Source organism: Triturus cristatus, chromosome 1_2, assembly GCF_964204655.1.
Source record: "Triturus cristatus chromosome 1_2, aTriCri1.1, whole genome shotgun sequence".
Taxonomy (NCBI): domain Eukaryota; kingdom Metazoa; phylum Chordata; class Amphibia; order Caudata; family Salamandridae; genus Triturus; species Triturus cristatus.
Window position 1 is genome coordinate 136,650,548 of NC_140580.1, and position 24,608 is coordinate 136,675,155.

The 24,608-nt window shown below is 44.1% G+C and overlaps 1 protein-coding gene across 1 annotated transcript in view; it reads right to left on the bottom strand.

Annotated features, from left to right (window-relative positions):
* Positions 1-24,608, bottom strand: part of TRUB1 (TruB pseudouridine synthase family member 1) — a 250,782-nt gene that overhangs the window by 12,728 nt on the left and 213,446 nt on the right. The window contains exon 6 of the mRNA XM_085603278.1: positions 22,119-22,258. Within this exon, the coding sequence (XP_085459404.1) occupies positions 22,119-22,258 (140 nt within the window). The remainder of the gene's footprint in view (positions 1-22,118; positions 22,259-24,608) is intronic.

A 24,608-nucleotide genomic window follows, 5' to 3' on the forward strand; every position in this document is an offset into this window, starting at 1 on the left:
AAGAAATTTGTGCAGCCTTGGGAAGCGGCCGCAATGGCTAGCCGATCTAATTGTGGAAGCTGGGGAGGGACGTAAAGGAAGGATTGCCACCTGAAACAGTCAGCATGGCTTTCCCTGTGCGCAGACGGTGCACGGACAGGCTTGCCTTTGGCTTGTCCTTGGTCATCCATGCTGCAGCCGTTCTTAAATAGCTGGGGGACTGCCTGCACATGGTGGAAGAAACAAAATCTAGTGCTTGCTTTTCCAAAATGATAGCCTAACAAGGGACCGGCCAGTGGAGGAAATATGGCGGGAAAAGAGCAAAGTAGAAAAGCTCTCTCTGCAAGATGAGAACCAGAGAGAGTAAACTGCAGGTGCCAGCAGGGTACAAAAACAATCAAAAGTAGTTGCTTAAAATAAATATAGAATGTAGATACAAACTCCTTAGTTACTTCAGTGCAGCAAATCCCTCTGACACACCCATAGGGTCACCAATGAGAGCATGTTCTTGCTACACAGACATCCTTAAAAAACCCAGGGTCTGCCACACAGGGGAGGAAATAATGCGCTAAAAATAAATATAAAATGTGAAGTCATGGCTACCAATCAGGAAAATGAGGCACCAAAACCCGCCCTGGCCAATACCAGAGTAGAGTTGTCCTCGGATTAAAAGAAGAACTCCGCCTTTACCCACCTCAATCTCTTGGCAGCCTATGACATTATGCACCACAGCGTGCTTCAGAATCAAGGAATGAGCCGATGTTACTGGCCCCACCTCCTGTAACTGGCCCTTCCTCTCTAACCCTTGCCAGTGATCCCCAATTGAAAAATGAAATTATCATCTTGGAAGGAGTGATGTGGTGACACCAAGGGTTATTCTTATCAGGTGTGGGCCCTGTGCTCGCTACGCCACAGGTTTCAAGCTAGCCTGGCTGATAAGGGGTGATACCCCGAAACTGGTCCCAGGAGGAACGGGCCTGGCAGTTCAGACTGGACAGTTCCCATGAGGAACTGGGTCAAGACTGAATTGCATATGGCTGGATCCAAACTGGAATGCAGTGGCGAGCAAAATAACGATTGATTAAACCCAGATCTGTGACTGTGAGTGAATGTTTGACAATGTTCAACATTCCGCCCATCATCTTTTTGCGTTGAATTTTCACCCTAAGCGGGAAGGGTATGCGCAGACGTGGGTTCCGTGCTCGCTATGCCACCAGTTTCAAGCTAGCCTGTCTGATATGGGGTGATGCCTTGAAACCGGTCCCAGGATGCTTGTTCACCGGTCCAGGGAGGACCTGGCCTAGCAGTTCAGGCTGGACTGTTCCCATGAGGAACTGGGTCAAAACTGATTTGCATATGGCTGGGTCCAAACCGAAATGGAGTGGCGAGCTCCAATGCAATGTTCAACATTCTGTTCATCATCTTTTTGTGTTGCGTTATTCCTAAAATGCCTGGTTTTCAACATCTGCATGTGTCTGTTACTGCATCTCTGCAGAAGAACAAGATGAACCCCCAATACTGATGACAAATCCATTTAATCAAATGGGACACTCATCTGCTACTTTTATGCACAAACCTAACCAAAAGGATAGTGTAACGTTGGCTGCTATTAGATGCACACTTGCACATGCACTTTAAGGTTTTAATTTTTATGTTTTATGGAAACTACGCTATTGTGACTGAGTGACTGATTCCTCCCAGCTTGACACTTTACTAATATATTTTGCATTTGTTTTGCAGAGAGAGTTTTTATGATCAGTCACATTGGCTGTTCCAGTGAGGGGCGCCATTCATTTTAGTGCACGGTCTAGTTGACCAGTGAATGACACCCTTTACAAGCCCTACCAAATATAAAAATAGGGCCTAAGGTGTACAGGCATTAGGCGCACCAAATCAATCGTGGCACTTGCGCTTTAGTTGTAAACATCTTAAGCTAAAGCACGGGTGCCGTTATTGCTGCACAAGTAAAGAAATAGTTGAAGCAATCGCGGCACCCGCGCTTTAGCTTAAAATGTTTAAAGCTAAACTGCTGGTGCCATGATTGTAACAAAAGCAAACAAATAGGGGGAAAAAATTACGCTGCTCGCTTTTTTCCATTTTTTTTTTTTACTTTACAATGGCGGCACCCGCACTTTTAGCTTTAAACTTCTTAAACTAAAAGGCAGGTGCCACAATTGCTTTAAAAATAAAGAAATAGGAAAAAAGAAATCAATTTTTTTTCCTATATCTTTACTCTTGAAGCACCTACGGCCCCCACCATTTAGCTTAAGATGTTTAAAGCTAAAGCGCGGGTGTCGCCATTGTATAAAAAAAAATAGTGCTGAGGCGTACCACGCTTTTAAATAAATAAAAACAATTTTTTAAAGCGTAGCGGGAGAGCATATACTGCCTGCACAAGTAATACAGCATGTCTCGAAGAGATAGCACAAACGCTGCCTAGGCGAGACCTAAAAAAGCAACTGTGGGCAGTTGGCTTTACAGTGGGATACATGTAAAGGCTATAGTACAGTAGTTTTTTGAACTTTTGCACTGTGCAGTAGATGGGTGCGGGGGAGGGAGGCATGTGCTGACTAGTAAGGTGCAAGGTGGAAACAAGGGGTCGAGGCACCAAAATGCAAGCAAATGACTTTCCTGCTCTTTGATCTGCGATGCTACCAGAGAACAAGAGAAGTTGATTTGGTGTGGCTTTGCAGCTGTGTGTCAGTTAAGGGCAGACTGTATCCCCCGCAACCTCCTTCTCACTCTCTCATTTGTGTGCTCCTGAGGATAAATGGCTTTGTTGTGATGAAACAAATTTTACCTTCTGGTCGGTCATGCTTCACTCCATGATCAATGTTGTGTGTCGATATCCTAGCTCTTTACCACTCCTCTCTTCCACGGCCTGCCGCTCTCCTGTGTGGGATGGCACCTCTGCCATTATCTTGTTGACAGCTGTTGTGTAATATTTGGCCTCCTAGACGAGTTCGAGAACCTTTTGCTCTTATCTTATGCAATAAGGTAGCTGAAGGAGTATGATTTGCATTATTACAATCCAGTTATCTTTAGGTCAATTTCTACCCAAGCCAGGTGCAAAAAGGCGAAGTTTCAAATGTCACTCAATTGACAAAAGCGCATCTGTTTTTTCTTTAATTACTCCTCTGCTCAAATCTGTGCTACACTTTCATTTCCTCCTGCAGCTTCTGCCACAGCTGTAACAAAAGCAGGCTATTACATGCAAAAGAAAAAAAAAAATCAGCACAGTTGTTTACGCTGGAGCCAGCCAATGCATTCTCAACAAACCGATCCTTCATGCGACATCTGCCTGCCACCCATGGTCTAAACTGATGCGAAGCATTTACTTTTGATGTAACAAGAAGAAAAGGCTGTCCAGCAACTGGCTCAATTGCACAATGTGCAACCAGCTACGGACTTAATTGCACAATGTGGAGCCAGAAATCCTTGGATCAACCCTGGCAGCCCCTCTTGACCAAATCGTAGGATCCCAAGCACATTCAAATGAGGGACTTTAAAATGTGCGTTGTATAAACACACTCTTATATTTGATGGGCTTATGTTGCTTCATGTATAATAAGATTGCAGGACATGCACAGGGTGCACATGAAAAGCAACTTGCCTTTTAAATCAGTAGTGGCACCCTATCTGCCCCAAAGCTGTCAATATCTGCAGCAATGAAGACATGTCATCTTTGGAACAACCCTTGCATCAATCCCAAACGCGCTGAATAAGACATTACAACGCTTTCCGTTTGAACCAAATTGCGAACTCTGCAGAGAAGCAAGATTAATGAATCTCACATGTCGGTAAGGAAATAAATTCTAATGTCTGCCTTGCAAATGTAGTCAGTATAAAGAGCTTTAAACAGCCACAAGAGCAGTGGTGTCCAACAAGGCCAAATCCATACTTAATTTTCACAAAATTTCTACATAAAATAAATATGCATATAATTAATCACTTTGGAATTTATTTACTTAGACAGTGGTTATTCTGAAAGACTGGAATGGATCTGACCTTTCTGGTCCTACATTTGGCACCTTTGCCAAAGAGTCTAGAACATCTTGGAGCACTCAACCTTTCGCAAGCTCTTTGGACGGCAGGTTTCCGGTCTTGCGTTTGTGGTATCCTTTACTAAAAGGGCCTTCCGACTTTTTTGGGGGGGGGATTAGTTTTTCTTTGTTCTTAGCAGGCTGCTGCCTATGAAATTTCTACCTAACTTGCCTTTCTTGGGGCAGTCAGTACAACTTGTTCAAGATTCTGGTCATATTACATGTAATATGTGGCACACATCCTGCGTCTTCAAGAATCACTCATAATTATTTAATCCAGCGAGCATTAGAAAAGTAAAATACAATAGCCTAAAATTATCCCTACCCTCACAGGGCAAAGTCCAGCAATTTCAGTGCAACTTACAACTCAGTAGACCAATTACCTTTCATTGCACCAGTGTTGCCCACCAGTTTAACTTGTAATTATTCAAGGGGAGAACACATCCCAGTCATCATATGCTACCCAGCGATTCACTTCCAGGTCGCATTCTATCCTAGTTCCATTATTTACATTCATGGTCTGGCACAGCATTTTAATGTGCTCATCTCGTTATGTTCGTAAATTATTCAATTTAGCTTCTATAGTCAACAACATCTCAGGTGGCCATCAACTTGCCTCTAGCACTTGGTCCTCTGGCAGCGTGAAGAGCACTTTATTCCGTCATGCCCCACTTCTTAACGTCTTGCAGCCATCTTATAGATTCAGGCTCTTTCCACCCCCATTGCAATGTTCATTTTAGGCCTATCAAGTGCAATTTATATTTTAGCGGTTTTGGTTGTTGCATCTGACCCAACCACAACATCACTGGGTCAAGTGGCATAAACATGCCCAAGACCAGCCGTATGAGCTCCGTAATGTCAGCCAAAAACACTGCGGTATTACCGGAGCATAGATCGCACCACCACCAAGTCCACATGCATATTTACGACAAGACCTAGCCACTCAGATGGCCCTGGTGTGCTGCCTCGAATCTTTCATAATCCCCATCTAAGCACACACGACCCACCCCACACTTCTCGCTCAAACAAGCTGAACCTATAGAGACTCTCCTGATCTGTTGCGTGTTTAATGCACCCCATCGACCAGGTCAACTATGCCACATAATAATACACCTTCAGATTTGGTACTCCCATGCCACCTTCATTTACTGGTATCATGGACTTTCGAAATGCAATTTATTTCCTTTTAGATGTCCAAATTAAGCCTCAAAGGAAGCCACTGAGTTTCTTAAAGAACACGTTCTTTGGAATGGCACGAATGGTCACAAAACGCAAAGTAACCTGAGCAATATTACATTTTTGGGCTACCACCAGAGGCGAAAGAAGGAACCTAGCCAAGAAAGGAATGAAGGATCTAATTCACAATGCAGCTCTCCAAAACTTCATAGATATTAGACGATCGTCACTGTGATATATTTGTACCCCTAAATACCAAAAATTCAGGCTCCAATTGAAGCGGGGTATAGATGTCCATCAGATCAGGTAAGGAAGATTGGGAGCATTTATTTTCCCAATTAACCTTTCGGTTAGAATGGGACTCAAACTGACCCAGCATCTCCAACAGCTTCGGCAGGCTCCGCCTGGGTTCTCCCAGGAACAGGAGAGCACTGTCGGATACAGTGAAACCATGAGTGTGCTACATGATAAGGTATACCTTACTTCTGGGACCTCTACCACAAAGCATATTCAAGAAGTTTCATTGCTAAGTAAAACAGCAGGGGGAAAAGAGGGCACCCATGTTCCTTGCTCCTCTAGAGCACCCAAGTTGTGAAATCACTTTAAGAGGGTGCACCCTGGCTACCGTATTCCAGTCCAATAGTTGAATCCACCTTGAAAGGAAAAGTGACTTTGCTGAGGAAAAACAAAGGTAGGACAAATCTACATTAATATTATATGTTAATATTTATGGCAGTAGTTATTAGCAACAGTCCATATACTAAGATATAAAATCTCTGACAACATGAACAGTGAAAAGTGTGTACACAAATGAGTCCATACATATGCAACACTTGTGGCAACCACATATCGAGCATTAATATAAATATATATATATATATATATATATATATATATATATATATATACACTGAAAAAACCATAGGTTTCACACATGTTATAGTTAGCTGTACATTTTACTGATAAAAAACCAATGAAATTCCCCCGTTATAGTTACTGTAGGCAACTATAACTCACGCGACCGTAATGCTCTGCTGATGCTAATACTGTATTTAGACACTTATTTGCCCATGTCTTCTTCCATTAAATTTTAGCTATACATATATTACAAATATTTTTTTTTCATAAAGACACATATGTCATCAGCAGAGCATTACGGTCACGTGAGTTATAGTTACCTACAGTAACTATAACGGGGGAATTTCATTGGTTTTTTATCAGTAAAATGTACAGCTAACTATAACATGTGTGAAACCTATGGTTTTTTCAGTGAATTTGCAAGGTTTTTTAAATGCTAATTCCTAACTATAACGTGTGTGAAACCTATGGTTTTTTCAGTGAATTTGTATTGTTTTTGAAATGCTAACTTACTTTACGCCACTCGTGGCGTGCGCGCCCAGTTAACGCAGTTCGTTCCGTGCGCGCACGGTGCGCTTCGCGCACAGTGCGCGCACAGTGAGCACGCGGTGCGCTTTGCGCACCGCGCGCCCACTTTACGCAGTTAGTGCCATGCACGCCCGGTGGTCACGCGGTGCGCGCAGCGCACCGCGTGCCCACATTATGCGGGATGGGCCATGTACGCACGGTGCGCTTCCGTGCGCACATGGGGGACATATTATGCGCATCGTTGTGAAATGTTTTGTTTATTATTTTCGTTTAGTTGTTAAGCCATGCACAAATGGTGCCATTCGGGCACCATTTGAACATGGGGTGGGGAGAGGGTGGATCATTTTTTTTTTTAAACAAATTTTTACCGTACGCGTACGGTAAGCGTAATCGGCGATTTTTCGGAAAAAAAAATAAAATGGCCTTGGGGGTTGTTTGGGGGCCCGTATATCACTGCTGGGTGATTATTATCTCAATATACTGCCCCTTTACACATTTTTGGGCTTCATTTATGCTGCCCCACTCAGAGTGCGAGAGAGAAAATGGCGGCCGCCGCTTCCTGGTTTCGGCCGATTCGAATGTTTACTAAGATCTAAGAGCCAATCAGAATCGCGCTCGCGCACGTCACCGTACGCGTACGGTAAGCGCACCGTAAGCGCACCGTAAGCTGGCTCAGATATATATATTGATTTAAAGGCTATTTTCTCAGAATCTACTGAACAGATTTACACCAAACCTACAAAAGGCACTTCCTTGACCGGAGGACTACCTCTCTGCCAAATTTCAAGTAATTCTGTTCAGCCGTTCGGGCTGTAGCTGTGTCTAAAGGTCCTATGGAAAAATGCATGGGAAAAACGTGTTTTGGGACCCCCCTTTTATCTCAGCCCCCGCTTGACGAATCCCCCCGAGACTTTCAGGGTAGGAGCGGAGCGTAGCGCCCCACCTATTTTGAAAAATTCGCGAGGATTCGTCGACCGGCGCAAAAGTTATTCAAAATAGAATGTTGCGGATTTCCTATGGAAACGTGGTCCTAACTATAACTACCTACTGGCGACTGCCAGTAGGTAATTATATATATATATATATATATATCCCCCAAAGTTCAAGTTTCCTTGCATAGAGACGCCAACTCAGGTGGAAATATGGCCTTCGTTTATTGCAGGTAACAAGCACAGTGCGTTTAAACCCCATCAGCAAAGCGCCAAACATGTTTCGGGCTCCATGCCCTTGTTCACTGGCTGCATGCGCAAAGTCTCAGCAGCTGTGTGGACTCGTTACCTTAATCCTTTCAGCACAGTGGCATTATGGGGCAAGTAGTCCGTATCCAAATCAAATGATTGCTACCAGGGCTCATTGCATGGCAAAAAATAAAATCCCAAGTGGGTGCTGTGAGGAATTTGATTAAGGTAACGAGTCCACAATGGTTTTTTACGAGTGAAATGTCCAGCTAACTATAACGTGTGTGAAACCTATGGTTTTTTAAGTGAATTTGCAAGGTTTTTTAAATGCTAATTTCTAACTATAACGTGTGTGAAACCTATGTTTTTTTTAGTGAATTTGTAAGGTTTTTTAAATGCTAATTTATGTATGTATTATTATACTTTTTATATATTTATTTTACAATAAACTACCAATGTATATAGTTATAGATTGACTGTATCCTGTAAGATGGAATGGCTCGTTTGAAATGTTTTTTTTTTTTTTAAGGGTTTTTTCACCGTGCGCGCACGGTGCGCGCACTCCGCGATTTTTTGAAAAAAAATTAAAAAAAATTTCACCCTTCGGGGTCCTTCAGGGACCCCCTGACAAAGGCTAGGGGGTCAGGAACTCTCTACCCTGCCCCCTTTTCACGTTCTCCACCTTTCTTTTTCACTACCACACACAAAATGGCGTCCGACACTTCCTGATTTCGACCGATTCGAATGTTGACTGACATCTAACCTGTAAGATGGAATGGCTCGTTTGAAATGTTTTTTTTTTTTTTTTTTTAAGGGTTTTTTCACCGTGCGCGCACGGTGCGCGCACTCCGCGATTTTTTGAAAAAAAATAAAAAAAAATTTCACCCTTCGGGGTCCTTCAGGGACCCCCTGACAAAGGCTAGGGGGTCAGGAACTCTCTACCCTGCCCCCTTTTCACGTTCTCCACCTTTCTTTTTCACTACCACACACAAAATGGCGTCCGACACTTCCTGATTTCGACCGATTCGAATGTTGACTGACATCTAACCACCAATCAGAATTACGCTCGCGCACGGTGCGCGCATATAGATATTTATGTACTTTTAACTGCAATTTTCTCAGGAACTACTGAACAGATTCACACCATATATGCAAAAGGCACATCCCTGACCTGAGGACTACCTCTTTGCCAAATTTCAAGTATATATATATTGATTTAAAGGCTATTTTCTCAGAATCTACTGAACAGATTTACACCAAACCTACAAAAGGCACTTCCTTGACCGGAGGACTACCTCTCTGCCAAAATTCAAGTAATTCTGTTCAGCCGTTCGGGCTGTACCTTCGACTAAAGGTCCTATGGGAAAATGCATGGGGAAAACGCGTTTTGGGACCCCCCTATTTTCTCAGCCCCCGCTTGACGAATCACCCCGAGACTTTCAGGGTAGGAGCTGAGCGGAGCGCCCCATTAGTTTTGAAAATTTCGCGAGGATTCGTCAACCGGCGCCAAAGTTATTCAAAATAGAATTTTCAGATTTCCTATGGGAACTCGGTCCTAACTATAACTATCTACTGGCGACCGCCAGTAGATAATATATAGCCAGTGTCAGAAGTAACTTTTACATTTTATACCCCCAGGAACCGAATCCTGATGCCCAAAATTGCGCTACTTTCCTCTCAGGGTGTGACCAGCCAATCCCGGCATAGCTGTTGGCACACGGATCCGCAAAACTGCCAGGATTCACGGAGGATCCACGTCCATTCAGCGGTTCGGACTGTAGTTGTGTCTAAAATCCCTATTGGACATTGTATGGGGAAAACGCATTTTGGGATCCCCCCCTTTATGAATCTACCCAAAACCTTACAGACAGCAGCTGAAGTGATAGGCAAAATAGTTTTGAAAATTTCGTGAAGATTCGTCAAACAGCACCAAAGTTATTAGCAAAACAAACAAACATTGGCATAGCCAATAGATCTCGCTTTTGGGACCTTATAAGTATTTCGTTATGCAGCAGGTCCCAAAGGCAAGACCTATTGGCTATGCCAATGCTCGTTATTCTGTTGTGCTGGCCACATAGTGCTCTGAAGTATGCAGTGGAGCATTTTGCATCTCTGAGTTTCGGTGCCGGGGTTGTGAATTAAGTGTTTAGTGTTGCTGAAGAGTAATACGGAATCCTCCTAGGAAAGCCTGCTTACAAGCCACTTCCGGTGGATGCTTGTTTGCCTATTCGGTTTCTTTACTTTTATCACCTACCCCTTCATTGCCCTCTCCCATTTTATATGATTTGAAACATTAGCAAGGAGGTCTAAGCGCTATTGAAACATAAATAAATGAATAAATATAAGTTTTACAATGTAAAACGCTCAGTCATGGGTTTAATGAGGGTCCTTCAGACTTTGTACCTGCTGCCGAATGGGCATTCCTGCTCCACCCAGGGTCTTTGCATACATCGTATTTGCATTTTATTTTAGATGCTTACTATAGTCCAGGCCCAACTCAAAGGAGCAACAATAATACTACAGTGGAAGCATCTCCTACAAGAGATGCTGTACTCAGAACATTAATGGTGGAGGAGCCTTTTGGAGAGAAGACCATGGATTACATGACGTGTAGAGAGCGTCGGTGACATGTATCTGGGACAGCAGATCAAAGGGTTTAAAAACTGTTACACAACTGCAAATATTGTAATCTAGCGTACATGTACATAATTACACGTGCCCCTGAAAAAATTCTTTTGAGACTGCTTGATGTCCTGTTTGTTGACAGATGCACATGTAACACACTACATACACTACACAACATACAACCAGTAGTGGACTAGCCTGCAGGGAAAGCATGATATTTCTACACAGTCTCGTCCCTTTGAAAGAACAGGAGGGCTGGGGAAGTAGCAGTCACATGTCGTGCCCCGATTGTCGTGAGTTCATCCGATTTTTCGGCCAACTCGTCTCTTGAAAGAAGCCAGCGCTAGAAAACTATTGCTGATCAGTGATGTGTACTCCTTATGGTGCACGTCCAGACTTTAAGCGTAAATGACAAGTTGAAAAAGAAAACGGTTCCATCTTCAAGTTAACGCTAGCTGTCCAGTAATCACCCACCTGGAGTGTGTTCTTCACCTCACAGGCACTGCCTTATAATAATGTGGAGGAAAGTGCATATTTCAAGAACTACAAGAAGACAACACTGTGCGTGCATTGTGCACTGTATACCACCTACCGAAAATAAAAATGAAAACGTCTTCTTTAAAAACACATTGAGCAGGAAAAAGAAAGTGCCAGACATCGTTCTATCCCATTTATCCTGCCAAGGGCAAATCAAATGCCTGCATACTGGTAGTCCGCAGGGTGTCACACGCGTTGCTTTGAATATCTCCCTGGCAGTGTTGGCATTTCAGGCGTGGGTGCTGTCAGTGCCCCGGTTTCCCAGTACCACTTGGCAGCCAGGACTAGCGACACTTTCAAACTGCTTTGAACTGTAGCCCGGGAGGGCCTCGGAAGGTCGTAGTTTCAATTGACATTTCTAGGAGTGGATGTTAAACTGCAACCGGCAACTGCCAATCACAACCTCAAACCGACTGAAGTAGGTATTATGCAAATGAGGACATCCCTGTCAGTCAGGCTTTCATGGAACCTTTCTGGGTTATCTGCAATAAACATCTCGTGCTGTCATGCACAAGCAGCTGTAACCCAAATTACACAGCACAGCACAGCACAGCATAGGCATTGCATAGCAAAACAAAGCATAGCACATAGCATAAACTGCAATGACACTTTATATATGCTTTGCAGTGCCCACATGCACAAGCCGCTGAGCACTGGCATGGGAGTCTTTAAATAGTAACCCTCCTTGCGGGACTCACCTGCTGGAGAGGACGGGCCTGCGCGTTAGAAACATCCAATCTGAGAGGTAACGGAAGCCAGCTATTCGCGAGACACATCCAAGGCTGGGGAGTTGTAGCCGGAGCGGCCACACCGGCTGCTGCCTCACACTGCGCAAGCTGGGAGCTTTCTGCTCTCACTGAGTTTCTTGCTTCGTGCCTCGCACTGGAGGCAGCTTCTCTTAACAAGCATTTGCAATGCAATAGGTCTCGCACTTACGCAAGTTTGAGCTCTTGGCATTGTAAATGACAATGCCTCTTATTTATGTTTTGGTATTTAAAACATAAATAAAAGCATTGCCATTTACAATGCTAAAAGCTTAAACTCTCGCAAATGCGATACATATTGCTTTGCAAATGCTTGTTTTAGAAAGCTGCGTTGTAATTGGCTAAAAACGTAATGCTGCCTTTAGGCTATTCTATCAGTTCAGTCTGTTTTAAATGTATTCACACCTTGTGCTTCAAAAAAGAAAGAAAGATGTGCCAAGCAGTGTGGCGTGGTGTGAAATTTTGCAATTGTTTCTTAAATGTACTTCTGTTAGAGACTGCGGCAGCACACTTAAAAGTTGGGATATAAGGATGTAGGGTATAACAAAGCTGCATGTTCCTTTGTCGAGACCCGTGGCTTAATGTGTGAGCAGTAACTGAGCCAGTGTACAACTGTTGACTGTTATCAGTTCCTCCCTGCCCCAAGAAGTCTGGCGTGGTGTCAAAAGTTCCAATTGTTTAGACTGTGGCAGCATAATAAAAGACATGTGGCCTGGCACTTAAGATTGCTATCTCCTTGAGAAGTTGCTGTTCTGTCCCATAGGAGCAGTGAAAAGAGAATTCCATTCAGGTAGAAGGAAAACGGAAGGTTTATAAGGAGATAAGAGCAAACTCTTTATAAGTGTGCTTGGAGAGGAATACTAACATATATGAAGTTGAGGGCAAAAAGGAAACAAATACTATTTTTGAACAAAGTATTTAACAAGTCCGATTTTTAATTAATAACCCTGTGTAGATTGTAATGAATTATAGGACATGTAGTTCCTACTCTCTGTTTCAGAAAGAATCTACCCTTGGTAACTCACTGTAACCAAAGGGAACGTAGTACAAATTATATAAATAAACAAATACCAGCGCAGAGCAAAGTGTACTGTTCTGTTTCACATCTCACACCTGTCAACTCTATGCCTTGCTGTATTAAGCATCACTAGTAGTGAATTGTGCGTATATGCGGTTTTAATACCTGAAGGCTACAACCTTCTAGCACCCAGGATAAAACAAGGGTCCAAGCATAGAAGGTACTGCAGGATGCTAGAAAGTGAAAGTGGGCGATTTCGCATCGAATTAAAGTGACCGATTGAAGCACTTTCCGAGGATGTCTCCGAACCCTTGCTGTAATCTTTCCCATCTTCTAGTGCTCTAAAGATGTGCGTATTCCCTCATAATGAGCCGAAAAGAAATGTTACACGCACGACAGAAAATTGTGTGCTAATAAAAGAAAAGACAGAAAATTGTGTGCTAATAAAACAAGACAAGCCCGGCGGAGCGTGGCGCGAGCACTTGGCGGGGGCGGGGGAGCGCATTCCAGGCGGGGAGCGGGCCCTTTGAAGTGTGATGCCAAACGGATTGCATGGCGGCACGATGCGCGTGATTGTGCGCGTGCTTGCCATGCAATCCGCTTTTCGGAGCACTTTTGGGAGCCCCTTACAATAGTCTCGCTTTGCTATCGCTTACGCGATAGCAAGGCGAGACCTAAAAAGACAGTAGCTGTACACGCAAGCTCAGGGCAGGGTACGGGGCCAGGGACACTGAGCGTAGGATATATATACTATCCTACTATATATCGTACTATATATAATATATATATAAATATTATAATATATCGTACAATATATATATATATATATATATATATATATATATATATATATATATATATATATATATATATTACCTACTGGCGGTCGCCAGTAGGTAGTTATAGTTAGGACCACGTTTCCATAGGAAATCCGCAACATTCTATTTGGAATAACTTTGGCGCCGGTCGACGAATGTTCGCGAATTTCTCAAAATAGGTGGGCGCTACGCTCCGCTCCTACCCTGAAAGTCTCGGGGGGATTCGTCAAGCGGGGACTGAGATAAAAGGGGGGTCCCAAAACGCGTTTTTCCCATGCATTTTTCCATAGGACCTTTAGACAGAGCTACAGCCCGAACGGCTGAACAGAATTACTAGAAATTTGGCAGAGAGGTAGTCCCCAGGTCAAGGAAGTGCCTTTTGTAGGTCTGGTGTAAATCTGTTCAGTAGATTCTGAGAAAATAGCCTTTAAATCAATATATATATATATAAGCGCGCAGAGTGCGCGCTGGGTGCGCGCACCTCGCCGTGCGCGAGCGCAATTCTGATTGGTTGTTAGATCTTAGTAAACATTCGAATCGGTGGAAATCAGGAAGCGGCGGCCGCCATTTTGTCAATCGCATAAAGAGGGGGTGAAAAACAAAGGGGGAGAACTTGAAAAGGGGGCAGAGTGGGTAGAAATAGACCCAGTAGGCATTGTAAGGGGGTTAAAGTAGGACCTTGTAGGGCAAAAAAAAAGGTTAATATTTTGTAAAAAAATATCGCCGAGTGCGCGCACCCAGCGCGCACCCGAAAAAAAACTTAATAAAACAAAATAAAAAAAAAACGCATTTAAGCGAGTGGGGTTTTGAGGTTTGTACTTCTGTACAATCACATTTTCAATTTTTAATTGTAGTCTCTCAAAAAAAAAAAAAATTTAAAAAAACATGGGTGCGCGCAGGGTGCGCGCACCTCAAAAAAATTTCAAAAAAAAATTCTAAAAACAAAATTTGTTTGATTAAGTTTATAAGTGGCTCTTAAAAGAGCCCTTGAGTTAATGGAGGGAAACAGGAAGAGAAAAACGCAAAAAAAGAAAAAACATCTATGGCCTAGTGCACGTATGCGCATCAAATTTTCTCTGAAGGAGATCAAGACTGGTCTCCCCCACAGAAATAAGAGAACCGCAATCAGTGCACCGTGTAGACAACCTCGCCAAACAAGGTGGACCAACAAGAGGTAAAGAAACAGGTGAAGGCACCATCGCAGCTGAAGTGCTCCCCTGAGCTGCCGAAGATGTGCTCGGCTGAGCTGCTGCTGATGTCGTCGGCTGAGCAGGTGGAGGGTTTTCTCCAGAAGCTCGACGATAAGATACTGGATGCATTTTGTAAACATGTCTCAACATAGTGTGAATGCTAAAAGAATATTTCTTGTTAGGATTCCCACGAGATAAGACTTTTTTACAAAGTACACATGTAACTTTCGGTGCATTTACCTTTTTCTCATTCTCTGGAAAAGTGAAAAACTGCCATATAAAGCTGTCTTTCTGCTTCCTGTTCCTCTGCCTCTCAAGAGTGTCCTGCTCACTGTCTGAAGTAGGTTGCTGTTCAGCCATTGTCTCTCAACAACAGAATAGCTCCTTCTCCAAAGGAATCAGAACTAATAATGAGGGGAGTAGGTGTGGTTTGGGAAGAATCTGGAACAGAAAGTACTTCAAACCAATCAAAAGTGAAGATTCTTGATCACATGACTTGCCATGAGGGGATTGGGTGTGGTATTGATACAATTAGAAACTGAAAGTAATGATAACCAATAAGAAATATTGTTTTATTATGTATAAACCCGAGGTGCGCGCACTGCGCAAGCTCCGTGCGCGCACTCCGCGATGACGTATGCACGAACGCGTAAACGCGAAGGTGCATACGTCATATACGCGTACCTAGCGCGCATACGTTGAACACGCGTATACGCGACCGTTATTGCGCATAATTTTAGCGTATGCGGAAGTAAACCGCGTCGAGGGCGTAGGACGCATGCGTACGTACGTACGCATACGTACTGGGTGCGCGCTCCCAGCGCGCACCATTAAGTATATTTGCGTACGTAAATAACGTACGCCGAAATTCATAAAATAGTACTAGGTGCGCGCACAGAGCGCGCACCCCAAGAATTTATAAAAAAAAAAAAAGTGGACATAAAATAATTAAAAAAATTAAATAAAAAAAATATCCAAATTGAATTTTTTAAAAAAATAATTTATAAAAAAAAAGATAATATATAAATGAATATAAAGTAATTTTATTTAAATTAAAAAAAATATCTTTAATTAAAAATACATAACTTAGCATACAAAAAACCATACAAATTCTCTGAAAAAACCAAAGGTTTCAAAAACGTTATAGTTACAGATTAGCATTTAAAAAACCTTGCAAATTCACTGAAAAAACCATAGGTTTCACACATGTTATAGTTAGCGGAAATTTTACTGATAAAAAACCAGTGAAATTGCCCCGTTATAGTTAGTGCTGGCAACTATAACTCACGCGACCGCAATCTTCTGCTGATGACATATGTGTCTTTATGAAAAAAAAATATTTGTAATATATGTATAGCTAAAAATGTATGGAAGAAGACATGGGCAAATAAGTGTCTAAATACAGTATTAGCATCAGCAGAGGATTGCGGTCGCGTGAGTTATAGTTGCCAGCACTAACTATAACGGGGCAATTTCACTGGTTTTTTTATCAGTAAAATTTCCGCTAACTATAACATGTGTGAAACCTATGGTTTTTTCAGTGAATTTGCAAGGTTTTTTAAATGCTAATTCCTAACTATAACGTGTGTGAAACCTATGGTTTTTTCAGTGAATATATATATATATATATATATATATATATATATATATATATATTTTTTTTTTTCTTCAAGTCACAGGGTATAGTTTTTATGTTTCATGTCCTACAGAAGTTTTGTTGCCGCCAACAGTGTTTTTGGTGTCAAATGAATGATTCATATCCATAGATTGGCTTTTGACCCTAGAATGGCTGGGCTGCATGGTTTCATCGCATGTTGTAATCTTTGAGATGGGGTGCTAATGTCCTGGTCATTGCTTCTTCAGCTTATGCTGTGTGTCTCTTTACTCGAGAGTGTGAGTCAGTATCTTACAGTTATTGCTATTTTTCCTAGGGGTAATTGGTAACTCTTGGGGGGTCAGTACCGCCGAATCTGGTAGAGACTATCTAGCTGCAGATTCCTTACCGTAGAATATTACCAGGCATCAGACTGGATTCAGAAATGTTTTGAGCAATCCCCTTGTGTGACATTAGGTGGTGTCTGGCTTCAAATGGCGATGTTCGTGCCAGGAGTAACGTGTGCAGTGCCTTTGTAGGCACCACCCCAGCATGCGGACCTCAGCTCTTGACTGTTTTTCTGCACCAGAAGCATGGAGCCAACCTGAGGAGGAATGACTAGTGTGCCAAAAGGGAGGGTTATGTGACAAAACAGTTCAGCCTCTTGGATTACCTATCCGGTGGTGTGGTAGGAAACGCAATGGGACGGATTCGGGTAACTGAGGCTAGACCACCAGGGTCTCAGGGGTAAAGTGGTGGGAGAGGAAGGCTGTAGCCTCAGGAGTGGAGCGATGGCTGCGAGCTATGGTCCTGTGCACAAGCAGGACATCAGTGAGGGCTTAATTGAAGGGTAGTAAAGGTTCCGATGGGAATACCCCAGGTCGAAGCAGCTCCATCAAGACATTTGTTTTGGCTTGAACCGTGGGCTGCTGCAGGTCTAGGACCTCAGCCACCCTCCGAACCTCCATCGCAAAGGAAGCCTATTCCTCTGTAGCAACTGTAGGAGGAGAGAGAAGGCCAGTGTCTGGTGAGGTGTCCAGACTACTAGCATCAGCCAGGTCCTGACAGCAGTTGCCATCGGCCATGGACACTGCTGGGGGGGGTCAGTCTAGTATAGGAATCCCCAGATCCCCTCCATTCATGCTCCTTAGTAAGCCCTTTAGTGAAATAGAGCTCTGGCTACTATTTGGGCCATGTGGGCCTGTTCAGCGCCAGAACCGACGTCCGTATCGGGAATCACAATAGGTTTGGCACTGGCAGCACAGAGAACGACGTTATTGGAACGATCCTTGGAGGAGGTCATGAAGTAACAGGAGGAGCTGATCCCGATTCACCAACTTGGGTGGGGTTATCTGGTGCCGAGGGTGGACCAGCGGCAGAGACCCAGTCAAAGACCCTCCTGAATCAGTGGGACCTGAAGGTGATCCATAGGGGTTCGACTGCCAAATATTAGGCTCAGAGCCTCATAAAACACTTGGAGCTGGGGGGGGTTGCTCTGGCCCCAAGAAATTCGGGGAAGCATGAAGCGGACTCAGTTTCTGACACCAGCTGCACAGGAACCACCCATGAGCGAGGTCGGGATTTGTGGCATCATTCCCTCGTGTCGTCTTAAGAATGAGATTGACACGGTGAAGCCTAAGAGTGCTTCGACTTCTTGGACTTCTTATGGGACTTACCTGAAGAAGTACTGGCGTGCAATGAGGACCAATGCAAACGACTTTAGGAGCGGTCCTGAGAGCTCCCACGTGAACCAGACCTGGAGAAGTGCGCAGTCGCATGGCAAGTGGCCAAGAGCTTCATGGCCTGCTTGCAGATGGCCTTTTGGTTCATGGTCTTACACTCCGCACATGACACCACAGACACACCAAGTGGGGGTCCATCACTGACATCTGTCGATGAATGGCACCACAAGGCTTGAACCCGGTGGGTTTCTTCAGGGACATTTCTGAAAAATGGGAAAAAGGCACAGTAGACTTCCACAAAACATCAAAAGAAATCAGTCAAAAAAGGAGAGCTCAGTCCAGATGGTGCGCTTTAGCAAGCCTCCTGCCTTCTAGAAACGATGCAAATTTGAACAGGCCAGATTCAGCCATGGCACCAATGACTGCTCCTCGAAAATATAGACTTGTGGTGATATGAACACTTTTACCCAGCCTGTGGTGGTAAACGAGCACAGAGAAGTTCTGTTCTACTTTCCAGTAGGCTCCCTCTGGCATGTCTGTTCAACAAAAGTAATTGACTATGCTGCTTTTGATCCCATTTGGAAATCTTTTAGAGACTTTCCCTCTGGATGGGCCTATATTTCCGTTTACAATTGTTTCCGGCCTTTCTGTTTCTTGGTTGGACAGGCTTTCTGGAACAAGACAGACTCGAGATAGAAAATGAAGATCGATACAATTATCCAGCTCCCATACCTTTTCTTTATACTAGAATTGTGTATACATGCAGGACCAGATTATGGGGCAGTAAAAGGAAATCTATGTGGCTGGTAATGTAATTAAAAGAGGTGGCCTAAGTGGACATTCTCTGGGATTGTCAAGCCACTCTGACATTGATATAAAAGGGTACTGAAAGGAAAGGGTTCAACAGAGTTTCTTCCTTTCTCTAGGTTTATTCGTTAGGATTAATTCCCTCACTATAATGGATCAGGGTAGAGATGATGCAGGACGTTTTAAGATGCTCTTTCTAGTATGGGTTGTTGTTTTATTATATGCAGAGTTGGTGAGCGATGCTCCTGGTTTGTGCCTGCAGGGCGATGAGGTAGTGGCATTTTTCAGAAGTATGCAGTTACATTTTACGCCATCTACCATGTTGACTATGCATCCATGTTCGATGCGTGCCTTTCGGCTGTGAAGTTGTCATGTCACTTTTTTATATCCAAAGTCGAAACCATCTACAATGCCCTGTCCCGAGCCTCTCCCATACCCCCTCCCGACCCCCCTACTCTGGACTCACTGAGCCCGCAATCTCAGGAAACACAGATCTCTGAATGGCCCCTGCTAGACTCCAACTTGCTGCTCGCCTGCATAACAAAGGTCAACTCAGGCTCCCCCCTGGACCCAATTCCTATGAACATCCTTCGCCAGCTCTCCCCCGACGCTCTACTAATCATTCAAGAGCTCCTGAATTCCTCATTGCGGGAATCTATAGTCCCGGATGAATGGAAAATAGCTTTGGTAGTGCCACTTTAAAAAAAAAAACGGTGCAGACCCCAAGACGCTCGCCAACTTCCGGCCCATCTCCTTGATGCCTATGTTCTCAAAAATTCTGGAGAGGCATATCAACATACATCTCACATCTCATGTGGAGACTATAGGTTTTTTACATCCGTCCCAATCGGGATTCCGCTCCCACTTCTCCACCGAAACAACTCTCCTGGGGGTTACTGAGAACCAGCGCACCCGTCTTGATCACGGTGAGACCGCGGCGCTTATTCTTTTAGATTTAAGCGCCGCATTCGACACGGTCTCACACTCCATTCTTCTGAGAGCTCTGAGAACGGCTGGAGTGACTGACCGTGCCCTTGCTTGGCTGGCCTCTTTCTTAAATCACCGCACTTTTCAGGTTGTTTCTTCCGGCTCTTCCTCCTCTGTTCGCTCATCTGCGTATGGTGTCCCGCAGGGGTCTTCACTGAGCCCTATGCTCTTTAATATCTACGTGAGACCCCTAGCAACCATCGTGGAAGACTCTGGTCTCTTTTTCTACTCATACGCAGATGACACTCAGATCCTTTTTTCCCTCTCCTCGGCCGCAGCAAACACTCCATCTGCTCTTAAACTAGGACTTAGCCGAGTGGCAGAGTGGATGCAGGCGAACCTCCTGAAATTGAACGGAGATAAGACGGAGGTGCTCATTCTGGGCAAGCAAAAGCACCTCTGGAGCCCTGCACACTGGCCGTCAGAAATGGGCTCACCACCCCTTCCAGTGACCCAGGTTCGCAATCTTGGCTTTGTCCTGGACGATTCGCTCTCCATGCGACATCAAGTGGTTAAGGTGGCAGCCACCTGCTTCTCCATCCTGGGGTGGCTCCGTAAAATTTTATGGATGCTCCCAGTATGGACAAGACGCTCGGTGATCCAGGCTTTAATCACCTCTCGCCTGGACTACGGCAATGTGCTCTACCTAGGAGTTACCCTGGAGCTTCAGAGGAGACTTCAGCTTGTACAGAATTCAGCCGCCCGCCTCCTTTGCAAGGTCCCGTGGAGATCTCCAATTTCCCCCTTTCTTTCGCTAACCGTGTCAAATTCAAGGCCCTCTGTTTTATGCATAAAATCAATCAAGGGTCGGCCCCAGGTTACCTCAAGGCCCTTGTCCAACAATACTCTCCATCCCGCCTCCTCAGATCATCAGCTCATGGCAACTTTCTGATTCCGCGCTTTACACTGACGAGAATAGGCGGATGCTCTTTCTCCTGTGTTGCCCCCAGGTTGTGGAATTCTCTTCCAGCTACACTGAAACTCGAACCATCTCTGTTAAAATTCCGCAAAGACCTTAAAACCTGGCCCTTCTCTCAATAACAACTGCGATGCGTAATCATTAACTCTACTGGCGCCGGGAGACCCCTTGTGGGTAGCTGCGCGCCCTATAAATTCAATTACAAATACAAAATACAAATGTTATCTTTCTGTTTTGGACCTCAGTGAGGCCGGCTTCGCCTTAATATTAAATGGGCACAGCTTCAATCTGCATTCAGCTACCTTATGGCTAGTCTGTATGTGCTTGTTTTTTCTGGTTTACGGGTTTAGCTGGTGTTACACTTTCCTATCTTAGACCAGGTCCTGGTTGGGTACGCTATTGTTCATCTTGGTGACAGTTTGGTCAGCAAATGCTTGCTGGATACGTTGGTTCCTTTCAGGGATTATTGGTCTATGTCCGGCCATTTTAGTGTCATTCCAGTGGCCTAAATACAAGATGTGTGGTAATGCCAATCAGCATCTTGTGAAGCATGTACAGATATATAGGGCCAGATGCATCAAGCATTTTTCTCCTCGTAAACGGGCTGATTTGCAGAATCAGCCCGGATTCGGTAACCTGTTACCGAATCGCAAAATGGGTTTGCGATTTGCTATTTGGAAGGGGCGTGTTAAGGGCGTTCCTTTCAAATAGCGAATCCTAACAGTATGCATGAATGTTTTGTGACTATGAATGCGGTCGCAAAACATTCGCATTTTACCACCTACTTCAAGTAGGTGGCAAGACATTCGCAAATGGGAAGGGGTCCCTTGGGGAACCCCTTCCCCTTTGTGAATGTTTGTAAAAGCATTTGTACGAGCAGGCAGTGGTCCCACAGACCACTGCCTGCTCTTAAAAACATGAAAAGAAAACTTTTTCATTTTGTAAAGCATTTCGTTTTCCTTTAAGGAAAACAGGCTGCTTTACAAAAAAAATGATTGCTTTATTTAAAAGCATCACAGGCGTGGTGGTCTGCTGATCTCAGCAGGCCACCATCCCTGTGATTTTTGCGATTCCTAGGGGGTAGCAAATTGCGACCTACCTCATTAATATTCATTAGGTAGGTCATTTGCGACCCCTTAGGAATCACAGAAAGTTTACTGCACACTTTCATGCATGCCGTTTTGCGATTTCCTAATTGCGATTCACAATGATTCGCAATTAGGAAATCGCAAAACATTTTTTTGATGCATCTGGCCCATAATGTATTAAACCTTTTATCAGGCACCTAACACACATGCAGGTCGAAAGGTAAACATCTTTACAACCACCTCTACATTCACACCTGCTTAGTTATCACCCTGCAACTGCATATAAGTGAGAGTCACTCATATCTGCCAGTATTGCTCTGCTCTTACCAAGCGTGAACAACGGTGGCTGGAATGCTTTGAGAGATATACTGTAGACTGTCACCGGCCTGGCAGGTTTGGCTTCCACCTTTTCTCCCTTCTTCGCCAAACTTGAAAGTGTTGCCCCATCTTTCTTCAAAGCGGAGTATCTGACCAGGTAAAAAACAGACAAGCAATATGATATAAACAGGGCATCTGATCATGGGAGTATAATAGAAAAATCCATGCTAAAACGTATTTCAGACTTCACTCCTTAAGTGAATAAACTATGTCAATCATACCAGATGTTATTGGACAAAATAAACAAATGGATTTTGGCACAGTGAAATAATCTTGTTGCTTTGTGCCAAGTCTCCTGTGGGTGCCCAGAAAAAACATTACATTACTCTGGCAACCTCCTTGAGAGCCATCCAGAAAGTACAGAATTACTCTTTCAGCCACATGGGAGCCAATAACAGACAAACCCAGTAAAGTGAATAGTCTACTGATTGGGTGCCCAAACAGAACTTTGAAGGGACTGAATCCAACTTGTTCGTGCAGAATCTCCCAGTAAGCAAATAAGAGATATGGCAGGAGAAAATCACACTACCTCCTGAAGTTGCCTGGTAGAGTGCCTGTCATGCTCTGAAGCTTCTTGTTAAACCTCTCTAGTAAATGTAACCAATGTAGAAGTAGTACCAACTTGCTCCCACATCCCTCTCATATAACAATAGGAGAACTTTGTTCCACAATCAGAATGTAGTGTCTTTGGAAATCCAACCCCAGAAAGGATCCGTAGAGAGACCTAGCTACCACCTTTGCAGGCGTGTCTTAAGGGGCACTATCCAGCACAGCCAAGATATATTTGTTACATGATGTTGAGGGTAGGTTGAGTGGACCAACTATGTGTATACCAAATACTCAAATGGAACACCTACCACTGGTAGAGACACTAACTGTGCCTTGGTCTTACCTCTAGACTTATTATTCAGCTGGCATGTATGACAGGTTCTATAGAACCGCTCTGCATTGCTGAGCATTTCAGGCCAGTAGAACAGAGGGTCTAACCTATCCTGGGTCTTTCAAATGCCTATGTGGCCTTGCTAGCACTTTGCTCAGGATTCACCAGCTCACTATGTAGCAGACGATCTTCCCACGCAACATAGTATCTTCCTACCACTCCTTTGTTGACCTGGTTCCTTCCAAAGTTCCACAAACATAGGGCTCTCAAGCTGTGCCTTGCGGAATTCTTTCCAGGCAGGTCCTTAAGCAGCTAAAAACTCCTGCAACTCTGGCAGTGACCCAGACTCCAACACTTGGTCCATTTCAAGTGCCCCACTCTCCTCTCCTTCTGGAACAGGGGCAGTGGATGCCATCGACAGTGCATTCCCAGAGTCCACCCTGATCTGCTGGCTACCTAATCCTGTTATCTGCAAAATAAGAATGGTTTCATTCTCTCCCAAAGACTGACATGCAGCCTGTGCTCTGGTCAACAAAGGTGATGATGTTTAAGCCATACAGCCTTCTAGGCCTGGTCCTAAACCAGAGCAATGAAATCCAAGTCGAAGAGATATCCAGCTCCTTGTTTTTCTCTTACCCGAACATTTCATGGCTGATTTGCCATTGATTTCCATCTCAGCTCGGGTAATCTGATATTCCATGTACTCTCCATTGGTACTAAGCCTGTGCCTTTGGCACCAAGGAGAATCACCTGTGTCTTGAGATACTTCCTCTCAGCCATAGTTCTGTGAGCTCTTCTATCCCTCAGAGGAGGCAATCCTTCCATTGATACTATCCCAGTATTCAGTGTATGTGCTTCAGACCATCTGCTTCTCTCTCCCAGATGTTCATACAAACTAGGTTAAGTGCAACAGGGTCATCTCAGGGCCCTTCCTTAATAGTTGAAATTATTAGCTATGATGGATTGTGATTGGTACAGGGTCTTTCCCCTGCCAGTCTAATTCATTAGGAGTAACGATATTGTGTGCCTGCAAGGAGACTTGGCTGTGTGACGATACCCTAGAAACCCTAGTTACAGAAGGATTTGTTCAACACCCAAACACAGCAAAGAAAAATACCTTGGGGAGGTCATCAGGGGGCAACTAACGTTGATCTCCACACAGATAGCCAGGAAGGTTGAAAATGTGAAGCTACATTGTAAATGGGCGCTAGGTTGTAGGGTTCTGCTACAGAAGCTGGATCCCTGTTATGATAGAATATGTATTATAAATGTATATATATACAGAAGGGAAAGGACCATGATTATAAGGAGAACCTGTGAAAGCTGAAAGAGGATATAGCGTCTGTAAGTGTAAATTATCAGAAGGATCTATTATTGGTGCTAGGCGATTTTAACCATAGATTGGATCCCCGAATGGTGGATTGCTGGCATGAGGAATTATTAACATCTTATAATATTGAAGAGGCCATCTTCCCTAGAGGAGAGACTTCGCCACAAGATGTGATGTTTACACAGCTGATGGGCTCATTAGGCATGGTATGTGTAAATGGGAGAAGGCA